This window comes from Dendrobates tinctorius, unplaced genomic scaffold, assembly GCF_039654945.1.
Source record: "Dendrobates tinctorius isolate UK_male_01 unplaced genomic scaffold, ASM3965494v1 ptg000070l, whole genome shotgun sequence".
In the NCBI taxonomy this organism is placed as follows: Eukaryota; Metazoa; Chordata; class Amphibia; order Anura; family Dendrobatidae; genus Dendrobates; species Dendrobates tinctorius.
Window position 1 is genome coordinate 43307492 of NW_027361738.1, and position 14039 is coordinate 43321530.

The following is a 14039-nucleotide window of genomic DNA, read 5'->3' on the forward strand; positions in this document are numbered from 1 at the left end:
GGCCACTTTGGCCCGGTCCAAGGGATATTGCTGCGGCAGCCATTCAAAGTGGAGACTACACTGATTTAAGAACCCCCTACAGAGCTTGGGATCCCCGGTGAAACGAGGCGGCTTGGCGAGGCGGGGCGTCGGAGGAGCAGTAGACGCAGGGGGAGGAGTCGGCACTGCAGCGGCAGCCTGGAGGGCCGACAAGCGACTATCAAAGGAGGCCATGTAGGACAAAATGTGGGTTTGAGTATCTTGCTGCTGACCCAGCTCCTGTTGGAGACTGGCCAGCTGAGTGGCATTTCCAGGATAGGCCACCTGTAAGGACGACAAACGGGTGTCCATCGACTTCATGATTGACATAATGCGCCCCTGATTCTCCCGTAGGAATAGCAACTCTTTCTGGGTAGCAGCTGTAGTACCGGCGGAGTCCATGGCCTGATTGTACTGTTAGCGCGGGTGGTCAGGAGAGGAACTCCGAGAGTGGACCCTCTGGACCGTGGCACCGAGGGACCCCGGGCGAGCTGCCAGGTGGAACCGACCCCTATACAGGGACCGTTAGGAGCAGGCCCAGGGGTTCGAGTACCACGGTAGCCGGTACCGAGAGGGGCGGCTCAGGATGGACCGGAGTAAGACTGAGACTGGAGTAGGACGGCAGGAGCACTGAAGGCAGGACTGGAGTAGGACGACAGGAACACTGAAGGCAGGACTGGAGTAGGACGGCAGGAACACTGAAGGCAAGACTGGAGTAGGACGGCAGGAACACAAGGCAGGACTGGAGTAGGACGGCAGAAACACTGAAGGCAGGACTGGAGTAGGACGGCAGGAACACAAGGCAGGACTGGAGTAGGACGACAGGAACACTGAAGGCAGGACTGGAGTAGCTGCTGTGAGGAGCAGCCGAGACAGGAACTGCAGGAGCAGAGTGTGCACGATGGAGCAAGGCCAGAGAGTCAGGAAACACAACGATCAGGCGCCTCCCTCAGGGGGAAGCGGCCTGATATGGCCCCGTCTGGACAGCCATTGGTCCAAAGGTGCTTCCGGGTCAGGGCACAGCCGGAGCATAAGAAGCAGGAAGGAGGCACGGCCGCGGCCTATGGCGCATGCGCATAGCATGCAGGGAAGGCATCGGTCGCGGGCCTGTCTCAGGTGACCGCCGCGGCCATCGGGTGGAGAGAGGCTGCGGCGTGGGAGCGGAGGGCGACTGCGGCGTGGGAGCGGAGGCCGGGTGAGTATGGCGGAGCGGTGTAACGATATGTGTCACGAAGATTGCTTTTTTCCTTGATCTAAAACCCATACGTTTCTCTCCATCATGCTATGTGCTGAAGGGGTTAACCAGGTAAGGGACCAGGTTTTTGGGTGAGTAGGTAAGAGATTGGAAGGACACCTACTCACCATATCTCCACCTTAAGGGTGTGGCTTGGGAGTTAAATGTTCAGCCACTGGTTTTTTTTCTCCGTGTTTAGCTTGGAAAGGAGAGTCTCCAAACGTGGGTCCAGGAGGAGCTGAAGACATATAGTGGTCTGAGAGGGCGAACCCCTCAGATATAAGGACTTGCTGTGATTTATCTTTTGTTTTGCCATTATGCCAGAAAGGCCATGTTTATTTTGCTGAACCCTGCTATGGTTTATGCTGTTCCATAATAAACCAGCAGGTGACTTACCTAAGAAGGGTTCCTGTGTCTATTTCTGAAAGCAGCTGAGTGAGTCAACCCCTCACAGTTTTTACAGGTGCTGGTTATGTCACTATAAAGCCTAGTTACCAAAGTATAAAAAATAACAAGAACAATGTGACCTCATGCCAGTCATTTCTGGTGTTGACATATTGCATTTTTTTGGCACATGACTGTAATTTTTAGGATTTTAGAAGGATACATACAAAATATTGCTTGCACAAACTGTATTATATATTCTAAAATAGCATTTAGGAAGAAAACAAGAAGGACATGAAGCTACTAACATTTTGGTAAATTCCCCACTCACTACTCGCTGTTCATATATGATTAATATCAAGTTCCTCCAGCTACTAGAGTTGACCAGTCAGGCCCTTCGTGGCACCCAGATCAGGGACGGCATCTTTGGCTTTGCAACCTGTGAGCCCATGGTGTCTACTAGGCCTTGTGACGTCATTGCACAACACATGTCATAAATTTGTGGAAGACCTGGTGATGAGGCATCATGCAACACCATGATGTCACTGGGCCTAGTAAATTCCAGAGGCTCTAAGAATGGCAGCTGCTGAAGTAAAAGCTACCCTGGTCAACCAGCTACACAACAAGGACCGCTGCGAGCAGCACACCTCAGGCCCACGACACAGGTCAGTGTTCTCTGGACATGGGCAGTAGTTCTACGATTTTCCTTGACCTCTGGGATCACAGGCTTAGGTTAGGATAAATCAGGCTGGCAAGATGTCACCTGTGTGCAGTACAGGGGACGTCCTGAGAGGTCAGTAAATCAAATGTGTAGCTAATGTTCATGTCCAGAAAGCAATGACCTGGACTGTGAACCAGGGTTGTACAAAGCAAAAGAAAACCTGCTGTATTCTGTCTTGCTCAGACAAGACCGACTGCCAGCCCACTGAGGTGTTTGTGACACAGACTAATATACCCTATGAAGAGGGGAGAGAGGAGCAGAGTGAGGAAACAGGCAGAGGCAGGCTCAGATCACACCTCGCTTTCCAATAAGTCTTTTATTTCACACCAGAGCTAGATTCACAGCTACACTGCTCAGTACTGCTGACTAATTTCCTCCATGCTGCTGCTTCTCTCTTAGTCCTAAAAAAGGATTGAAAAGCAAGAATCCCTCCCTGTGTACTTTAACGTGTATGGGAGAGATCATTGCAGCTAGTCTCCTTCCAGCTGCTCTTACTGAATTGTGAATTAATAAAATACAACATCCCTGAAGGAAATCTAATGAAAATGCAGGATACAAGTCATATAATAGCCAGATAGTGTTACTCCTTATGCACGCACACCGGACAGTTTATTCTGAAAAGTCACCTGAAATTACAATTTTTGAACTATATTGCAGCCCCAAAACTCCCCGTGTTGTAATGAACATACTGCAGAGTTCAATTGAGACTGATATTTGGTACGTGTATTTCGCCTTGTCTGTGAGATGGACATATGTGGAGAAGATTGCCATGTGCTAAATTATTCTTGTAATGACAAGCTGCAATATTGATCTGCTAGACAGCAGACTAACCATTTTAATTGACCACTTTGTTTCCTGCCTATCATATAACCAAAGATCAATTGCAGGGTTCTTCCCAAATCAGGATTGCATAGAAAAGGTAATAGCATAATGAAATTACCACTTTACTTTAGGTAACATATTATAGATAATGAGGTCTCTGAATAGCAAATCACTTCTGTGTGACTGGCAACAATGGTCAACATCAGAAAGGACAGCATGCACTGAAACCATACACTGGTGATTTTGCATATGGCCTGGCACTAAAAATTCACTTAAAGGGTTGTCCAGTCCAAAATGATAAGTATGTAGTCACTATTGTACATATTCCTGGGCAGAACCTTTCTAGTGAGCACGGCCTCGCTTCATAATCTTGTATTGAGTGAAGCTGCGCTCCAACTAGTGATGTGGACGTCGAGTGGGCGTGACCGATTAGAGGGTGTGGCTTCGCTCCATATAAGTGTCTGGAATGAGGCCGCGCCCACTGTATGGGCTCTGTCCAGGAGTATGTATAACACATACATACCCTCCGTTCCCAGGTCAGAAACAGTGCGTGTGCTGGGGGGGTGGATATACAGTTGTGCTCAAAAGTTTACATACACTGGCAGAATTTTTGCTTCCTTGGCCCTTTTTTCAAAGAATATGAATGATAACACCAAAACTTTTTCTCCACTCATGGTTAGTGGTTGGGTGAAGCCATTTATTGTCAAACTACTGTGTTTTCTCTTTTTAAATCATAATGACAACCCAAAACATCCAAATGACCTGCTCAAACTTTTACATAACCTGGTGATTTTGGCCTGATAACATGCGCAGAAGTTGACACAAATGGGTTTCAATGGCTACTAAAGATAACATCCTCACCTGTGACCTGTTTGCTTTTAATCAGTGTGTGTGCATAAAAGCTGAGTGAGTTTTTAGGATCTAGACAGACTTTTGCATCTTTCATCCAGCCACTGACATTTCTGGATTGTGAGTCATGAGGAAAGCAAAAGAATTGTCACTGGATCTACGGGAAAAAGTAGCTGAACTGTATAAAACAGGAAAGGGATACAAAAAGATATCCAAGGAACTGATAATGTGTGAAGTCATATACTGCACTCTAGATTAAGAATGAAGTGCCCAAGTAGGGTATCCAGCCCATAAATCGTACTGTCAAAAAAACTTGGCACTCAGGTCGATTGTATATGTGAAATATGGTTCTTTTTTTATTTAGCATTCAACATTAACCGTTTTCAGTCCCAACATGGACATTCGTCAGAACTGAATGCTGTAAAAAGGGGAAGGAGGAACCCGGTATACCAGTGCGTGATGCTGCGATCTGCGTCGCTATGGAATCCGCATTTGATCAGAGGGTGATTAGCATAATCGACCCGATTCTCTCGGATGAGAGAAAATACGGTGGTGTGACCATAGCATAAGGATAGGACATCAATATCAGGTTGATTGGGTTCAACACCCAGCACCCTCACTGATCAGCTGTGATTAGCTCTAGAATAGGAAATTACATACAATTCTGGTGAACAGCAGCTACATACTGAACAAATCTGTGCTGTTTAATTCAGTTCCATTCATTGTTCACAACTGGTGGGCGTGAAGGGTATGGGCCCACCTTTGTTCTGATATTGAAAACATATCCGAAAGATAACCCCTTTAAAACAAAGATGAATATTCTGTATGGCTTACAACATTGGGAAATCAAAAAAGGAGTACTTAATAAAAGACAACGAAAAGTTAAATGTTGCAAAAAGTCCACCTGACGCCGCATTCATAGTTATCCAGCGTTGCTCCTGTCGGTCTTCGGCGAAAAGTGACCTGTCGGCAGCTCCAGTGTTTCACAGAGCTGCGCAGGGTCACATTTCAATGCATGGCTAAGAGAGCAACGTTCTTGCCTCGTTCTGGCTTTCATAGACTTGCAATGAGAGCTTGTGATGTAGCTTCTGACTGCCGGCAAGTCAGAATCTACACTCATAAGATGCCATTGCGTGGCCGGACCTGCACTGAAAAACAGTGAACCCCCCGCTGTAGTGGTGCTTTAAAGTGTGCCCCATTCTATCCCCTCATTAAAGAGGACCTGTCACCTTTCCTGACAACTACATGTTACCCTTCTCCTAGTCGTTATACACAGACACTTTTAACATAGACTGAGCATCTTTAGGGACAAGCCCATTTGACAAGTAGAGCAGTAATGCCCAATTGTCAATTTCTTCTTTCATTTCCTAGAAGAACAAATCTAATGGAACAGCTCAGATTTCTAAAAAAAAACATCTTTGGGAATTGTTATTTTGTGGAATTCAAGACAGAACCGCTGATTGGTCCCAGTAGGAGATTTGGAAAGGGGTCATTAAACCTTTTTTTTTTTTTTTTTTTTTTAAAGAACATCCATTATTTGCCATCAATATGTAATTTTTCCCTGGTGTGAATGCTTGTTGGAATATGTTTGGTGCAACAACTCCATTCCTGTCTATGAGTGTTTAGTTGCTAGATTTGTATGCTATTGATAAAGTTAGAACAAAAAAAAACTTCCAGAGGCTCACACAGGGAGAGCATGTGATTGTATTTCCTTCCTGTCTTCCTGTGTCTGTGTATGAGAGAAGCAGCCTGCTGTAGATGCTGCACAGATAGAGATACACAAATAATTTATTCCTGATCTATTAAGCTTATCATATATTGCTCCTGTTTGTTACTGAATAAAGAAGCTCTGTTGTCACACGCTTGGAGAGTATCTTGAATAATCCGCTGCCAAGAATTCTCTTGTGCTCCTGATTCTATTACTGTTTCTCTTTTGTTCCTCCGCCTTTACATTCCTAAGATATGAGAAAACCAAAGATATGAGCCAGAACATAAGATGGTAAATGTTCAATGTGTAGGAGCATGTTCTCACTGGCCATTTCACAGACAAAACTCAGGAAAAAAACCAATATGAGCCTATACCATGTAGTAATTAAATAATAATAGTACAATAACATACGGTACTTGGTTAACATTATTTTGATCAAAAAAGCGTAAAAGCCATCCCATTGCGACAAGGTGTACCCAATCAGGATGGACCTAACCTCCAGTATTAAACCTTATGTCAGCTGACTTCATATGCGCATTTTATTTTTTTTCTTGGGTTTTATTCCTAAAATATGGTCGCATCATCACTGTATAGAAATCTAGTCTTATTAGTTAAAGGGAACCTGTCACCCCCCCAGGCGTTTTTAAGTAAAAGAGCCACCTTGTGCAGCACTAATGCTACATTCTGTCGAGGTGGCTCTGTTAATTAGCTTCCCTTCCACCGCCAAAATAATCTTTTATAAAATTGTTGCAAAATACCTGAAATTTGACAGGGGGCAGGTCTTTCCCCCTCTAACAGACGCCTCGCATCCGTCACTCATTTTGTAATTGGCGCCGCCTCCTCAGTTTTCTTTTGAAATGCGGCGCCTGCGCTGTACTATATCTTCTTGGGCATGCGCAGTCAGCGCTGCCCGTGCTCTCAGATCACATCCTGGCCTTCATATCACGCAGCCACAGATCCCGCCCTGCCGTCACTTATGATTTATTCACACTGCGGGGCTGGGAATCTTGGGCATGAGAGCCGCAGATAACTACTGCGCATGCCCGAGATTCCTGCATCACTGATATCTTTGATTCATGTGTGATCGCTACAGTGCATTAGTATGCTCTTAAAAACCCTCCATTTGAGTATTGGTTTACATTGTGAATAAGAGTATGCCAGAGTTATATAACTGCATGCACTGTTTCAAGTCATTTTTTGGTTTGTGATATGTCATCTATTTAATATATACCTGCATTACTGACATCTTTGATTTATTTGTGATAGCTAAAGTGTATTAGTGTGCTCTCAAAAACCTTCCATTTGAGTATTGGTTTACATGGACCTTGGGTATAGGGCATTTTCTCTGCCAAAAGTGTTAGTGGACATCAGGTTGGTTGCTCTATTATGAGCTGTGTATGTCTTTTTGATGTGTCACATGTGTGACCACTTTTAAAATGTTTTTAATGTGTTTGTTGTTTTTTGCTGTGCTTAATTTAATAAAATAAAAATTACAACATTCATGCTAATTCCTATTCAGGGTGATCCCCGATTTGTGGCCTATTCTTTCCTGGTTTTTGACTGTTACATGTAGTTTTTAGGCCAGGGTTGGATCCCCTTTCAATATATCGGTGGTGCCCCCGCTATCTTGCTTTACAGTGCCCAAGAAGATATAGTACAGCGCAGGCGCCCCATTTCAAAAGAAAACTGAGGAGGCGGCACCAATTACGAAATGAGTGATGGATGCGAGGCATCTGTTAGAGGGGGAAAGACCTGCCCGCTGTCAAATTTCAGGTATTTTTCAACAATTTTATAAATAATTATTTCTGCGGTAGAGCGGAAGCTAAGTAACAGAGCCACCTTGACAGAATGCAGCATTAGTGCTGCACAAGGTGGCTCTTTTACTTAAAAACACCTGGGGGGGCGACAGGTTCCCTTTAAGTGGGCGTGATCCTCAACTCTTCTCTTTGAGACTAGTAGTGAAGATCACACCTTAACTAAGAATAAAATATGTACACATTGGGATGAGGGAGTCATATCTCAGGAATCGAGAGGAACTGGAACAAAAGAAAACCAACACCAGATTCAGGAGAACATTTACACCAGCTAAGTATATTACATATTTATGTCAATTGACAGGTCTTCTTCAAGCATTCAATAGAGTCTTAGAACCAGAGTTTAGAACTTGTGCATTTATTACAGACGTAGTTACAATATAAAGACCTAAGGCCTGTTTTACATTTCAGTTATTTGACGTCAGTCAAAATCCGCTAAGTTGTGAAAAAATGGATCCGTTTCCATTGTGGCACAAACGGATGCCACCGGATCTGTTTTTTTGACGGATCCGCTTAAGCAGTTAGTGACTGAAATTTAGAGGAACACGAGTCTGGGAAAAAGGGAGAGAAAGAGATTTTTCTGCCACCAGAATGGAATTTGGGGTTAAATTTCTGGGAAGGAAATTCAAAAGCGGATCCGTTGTCGGATTCCGTAAAAAAACGGTTGGCAATCCGCTATTTTGACGCAGACAAAAAACATTTCATTGTCCGTCCACTGAAGTCAGCAGACGCCAAAATTTTGGCGGATCCGTCAAAAAACGGATCCAACGGATGACCATCCGTCAAAATCCGCCGCTAATGCAAGTCAATGGGAAAAAAAAACGGATCCACCAAAAAAATGTCGGATCCGTTTTTTTTGCAAAACGGCGGATTTTGACTGATGGCAACAAACGGAAATGTGAAACAGGCCTAACATGACCCATCACAAGCATTTTTCCAAAAAAAATCCAGTATTTTTTGATATTCTGCACAAACCATAACTAAGAAGTTAATTAAATTATACTACCAAGATGTTAGATTTGACTTTTGCTTAGCCTACACTGAAAGCACGTTTTGTGGTTAGTTAGTCACTTCGAGTCTCCAATGAATTATTCTTCATTGACTTTGGTTGCTGTGAAGCACCCCAAATATCTTAGGGTCACTGCTTACCAACAAACACCAGAGCTAGAATGTGACGGTGATGTGTCACCCACTATAGTAGTGAATAGTAGTGAAGCCTTGTGCAGCATGTTGATAAGAATGTGAGCCCCACTAAGGATGGGGCTGATACAACCTGCACACAGTGATAGCAAAATAACAAGAAATAAATACTAATTAGCATTTAAACACAATGTCTTCTATGGCATTCACATGGAAATTAGGCATACAGTGGATGCCCTGGCATCTGCACCGCTGGTGGTTTCTAAGGCGCGACTATGGAATTTCTAAAAAGTGATGAATATCTTCTGAAAAGTGGAGCCCAGAGCACAGAGCTCCGCACAATGCACAATGGGTATTTGGGCAAGTCAAGTATGTGAAGCTGTCATTCACTGTCTATCTACTTTCTTGGAGATGTCAATGTGCTGAAGAAGAGAAAGATAGAACCACACTATCCACATATTCTTTTCTATACATCACCGAGTTATTTTAGGACATATGTAGTGGATTAGTCAGGATATATTTTTTGCAATGCTTCATCTCAGGACACTACCAATATGACAAGATACATAGAATCAATTTGCAAATTATATGTAATAACTTATACTGTATATATCATTTGTAAAGAAATTAGGATCAATCCTTAAAAGGAGCCTGTCACCCTATAAATCTTCTGCGATAGACATACAGGAGACCTGGAGATACCCTTTACTATACTTTACTGTACTGTTTCAGGCGCAACCTGTATGAAGAAATTAAGTTTTATTCCTAAAGCTGAAGTTTTCTTGGGTCTCTTCATTAATGGGGTTGCCCATGACTAGACAACTTCTGTATAATCAATTCAGTGCCCCATACAGAACAAAATCAATGTATACTCACCTCCCGTAGTGGCAACGTACCAGCAATGACGGCGCTGCTTTTCTTGGCTGTTGTGGCATGTGACTGCTGCAGCCGATCAACGGTGGCTGACTGACTGCAACCTTTACTATTTACGGTAATTAGAGCAGACGTCCACTCAGATGGAATACTGACAAGCTGTAGCTGATGATTGGCTGCAGCGGTCACCTGATACAACAATGTCATGTCACCCCACCAGTTAAAGCAGAGTCAACATTCCTGGCATGGTGCCGCTACTGGATGTGAGTATACATTGTTTTTATATTCTATGGGGCACCAAATTGATTGAGTATAGGTTAATCAGTAGTAGACAACCACTATAAACACTCCACAACCCATTCCTTTTGCTCATGGCTGTATCATCCAGCTGCTGCAAATTGCATTTATCAGGGAGTGGTTGTGGAGTGACTACTGCAGAAAATGAAGAGCCTTTCAGCAATGGATGCTGCCTTCAGAGCCTTCAGTCAGAACATAATTTTCTGATTCATGCTGCAGCTAGAACAGTACCCATAAGTATGTTTAAAGAGGACCTTGCTCAAAAATATGTTGTGAAAATCTATGGGCTCCCCACATTCTGCCGCTCTTTTCCGTTATGTGCTACGTTACTCTGGTACAGAGATATTAACATTTGTTTCTTCTGGAGAGCAGTATGTGAAATCTCTGCTTTGCAATCCTACAGGGCTTCAATTCAGAGTCTTTTTATGGGGCACTCGCTTTCATACCTCATTACAAGACATGACCAGTCACAGTCCAGCAACTGATTTATAAGTCTCGGACTTTGCTGACCTGTGATTAACAGCATCTGGGAGGGAGGGGTGAAACTGCATGCCCTCAGCTCAGAAAAGACTCTGAAGAACCACCCAGTTGCACTCCAAAACCAACAAATGTGAAAAACTCTACAATGGAGAAACGCAGCGCAAATTGGAAAAGAGCAGCAGAATCAGGGGAAAATCAGGGATTTTTACAAGGTATTTAACTAAACTTTTTTGAGCAAGTGACAATAATAATCACTGTCAGAAAGGGTAAAAATGACATGTTCTCTTTAAATTGTAAGAAAAATTAACATTTCTTAGACAACACCATATTTATTGTTCAACAAAGGACCTCCACCACAATCCAGGATCATATATATTAAGGGTTGGATTTACCCATAGGCATATAGACAGCTGTGTGAGAAGACCACCTGGTAAAGAAAAAAGGAACGTATAGAGACGCATCTGAGCATTTTGCATGTGTATGATATTGGGCAATTAGGCCCTTGCATTACTGAGGGAGAACACACAAGAAGGGACAATAGGAAAGCTGCCTACTGTGATAGTTGAACATTTTCCCAGTTTTTTACCTTCAAAAGAAGCTCGTTTAGGGTAAACACCATATTTATCAAGTCCCCAACCACTTTTACTGGAATATGCAACATTTATTGGGGTCAGACAGAAAAAAATGAATGCCTACAGACTCCTAAGATGTAACTGCAGCACTGAATATATTACATGACTGAAAGCAGAGACGTACTGTAACTACGAGCGATTGTGGAGATCTCAGTTACATCCATGCCCTGAAGCTAATGTTAAGTTGCACATTTTACACTGAGGTACACGGTTCTTCGATCTGAAGTTACACCCCAAACTCGGCTTTTATCTACCAAGACTGGACGATCCAAGCATCTGTGTTAACAAACATCTTATCCAAAAAATCAGATAAAAATTGTGATCATTCAGATCCTTCCACAAAAAAGTAAGCCTGCAGTACAAACATATAGGGGCAAATTTACAAATCCTCTACAGTATAAAATAAACAGCACATTTAGACTTGCCCCAAATTTACCCCAGTTGGTCAAGCTGGATATGACTTTACACCACTTTTTAATTTGCTCACTTTTAGACCATTTTTGAGACAAAACTTAGTTGTATTGTGGCATATAGTAAAGGGAACCTGTCAGCAGGTTTTTAGACCCTAAACTAACATCTATATAAAGCAGCGAAAATGTTGATAAGGCCTAAACGTTTGTATCATAAATCCTTTCCTCGGTTTTCTAGAAATCCATTGGTGAGTTTTTATGCAATTCTCACGCGGGTGACCTCATTCCCAGAGCCAGTGCATGCGCAGATCAATAGTCTTACTCTCGCTACGTCATTAGGATTTTACTGAGCTTGCGCAGCCCCCGGGAATGACAGCGCTTGTGCGAGATCTCGGGCAGGAGAACAGGTCACAGAGAAGAGTGACCCTTCAGTCATTGACAGGAAGCAGGCAGTGGAAGGAGAGAGAGCCCGGAGAGCTGTAAGTGCAAGCCAAGCCCCTAAGAATTGTGGCTCATTTGCATAAACATTTGCCGATAGATTTCTAGAAACTGGAGAAGCGGACTTATAATATAAAGGAACAACCATAATCAATATTTCATATGGTTTACATATATTATTTTAGTTTAGGATGTAAACAGGTTCCCTTTAAACTCTGACCCCTTTCCATTCATGCCAAGTCATACCCACTTTCATGTGAGGCATAATCACAACAGTAAATCTGCGCCATAATGCATCCCTTTGCTAATTAATACTTTACTAAAGGTATGGTTGGCACTGCCTTTAATAACAAAAGACTGAGAGAAAGAGTACCTGCTGCTTTCACCACGTCTTCTGTGGTCATATTCTGGACACCGGAGAGCACTTGGAACACAACAGCCGATCCTGACACGCTGTAGAGATTGAAAGAAAAGGATAGGTTAAAATGTATAGAAATGATTAATTGAAATTAAAGATAAGCGAATCTATTTTTAAAAAATCTAATTTGCTGCAATTTTTGAAATTTTCAGCTAATCCACATTTTTTGTAATTCAATTCCTGCAAATTTCATCAAAACAGTAGCCAACCAGATAATAGTTTCCAAAGTTTTTTGGTATGGAAGGAGTTTTAAAAAAGGCTTATACTCACCTCTCCTTGGCCATCCTCAAGCCACTCTATCTCTCCTGCTGCCGTCAGTCCCCTCATTAGCTCCTCTGGCTTCTATCAATTTCTGTTTCTGGGCTTCTGTCACTACTGTTCTTCACCTGATGCCCAGAAACGTAAGAATTTAGAAGACAGAAGAAAGAGGAGGTGAATCAAAGGACCAGCGGAGGCAGAAGAGTTTTTTTCCATCCCTCCTTGACAGATTTGATAGGCCCCAAATTTTTTCGATGCAATTTGAATCTCAATTTTGCCCCAATCTAAGCAAATTTGACAAATTTCTAAGGAGTAGGTCATCCTTAACTAAAGTTTTTTGTTATACAACAGTATAAAACATTGTGGATTTATTTTATTTATGTAAAATAAACTTTTAATACTAGAGCTAGGATAGGATCGTCCCGACTGGGTACATCTTATCACAGTGGGAAGGCTTTTATGCGTTTTCGATCAAACCAATTTACTATGTACCCTATGCTATTTACATGTACTATTACTATTTACCTATTTACTTACTACAGGTTATGTGTTCATATTGTTTTTTTCTTGGGTTTTGTTTGTGAACATACTCTTACGCATATAAAAGATTTATGCTCCGGCTCATTTCTTTGGTTTTGCTATAGTTTCTTGTACTTTGTACAAACAGTGGCATGACTTCCCCTTTAAGAGTTAGGCATTTCATCTATATACCTTCCCAAGGACAGATATCGGAATAGTCGGGGCCCCAGTCCTGTTCTGCCCTTATCTATATTGAGGTTGGCTGATATAAAGTAAGGTATTAATACTGGAGACAGGATAGGACCGTCCCGATTGGGTACACCTTGTCGCGGTGGGATGGATTTGACACTTTTTTTTAATCACAATAGTGTTTACTAAGTACCGTATGTTATTTATATGCACTATTACCATTTACTTACTACAAGGTATATGCTCTTATTGTTTTATTCTTGGATTTTGATTTATGCATTTAGACAGATTCTTTGGGTGATGAATTAGACTCCATCTTCCTTACATTAGAACTGAGCTACTTTTCATTTATTTCTTACGGATATAAGTTTAGGTTTCACCGTAATTGATGCTGTATTTGGCCTTGGATTTGACGGCATATTTTGCATGTATATTCGCCTTAAGGCCGGAGTCACACTGGCGAGGAATACGGGAGAGTGAGAGGCGTTAAAAGCACGCATTAGACACGGACCAATGATTCTGTATGGGGTCCCTCGCACCAGGCGTATATTTCTCCTCAGTATCCTACGCTCCGTGCCACTCGCAGCATGCTGCGATTGTCAGCGTACTACGGCCGTAATACGCCAATGCAAGTCTATGGGTGCGCAAAAAATACGGATTACACACAGACCACACATGTGACTTGCGAGAAATACGCACCAGGTGTCTTTAGAAACCCTGTCATAGGGGTCCATTATATGTCCATTTTGCAAGCCTGCGAGAAAATCTCACCATACGGATGCCATACGGATTACATACGGATGCTGACATGCGCAAAATACGCGACCACACCTTG

General features: G+C 42.7%; 1 protein-coding gene across 2 annotated transcripts in view; it reads right to left on the reverse strand.

The window, feature by feature from the left end:
• The window catches only part of PTPRN2 (protein tyrosine phosphatase receptor type N2), a 1309069-nt gene that overhangs the window by 764875 nt on the left and 530155 nt on the right, over positions 1 to 14039 (reverse strand). For both annotated transcript variants that reach the window (XM_073581608.1, XM_073581607.1), the window contains one exon: positions 12194 to 12273. In XM_073581608.1, the coding sequence (XP_073437709.1) occupies positions 12194 to 12273 (80 nt within the window). The remainder of the gene's footprint in view (positions 1 to 12193; positions 12274 to 14039) is intronic.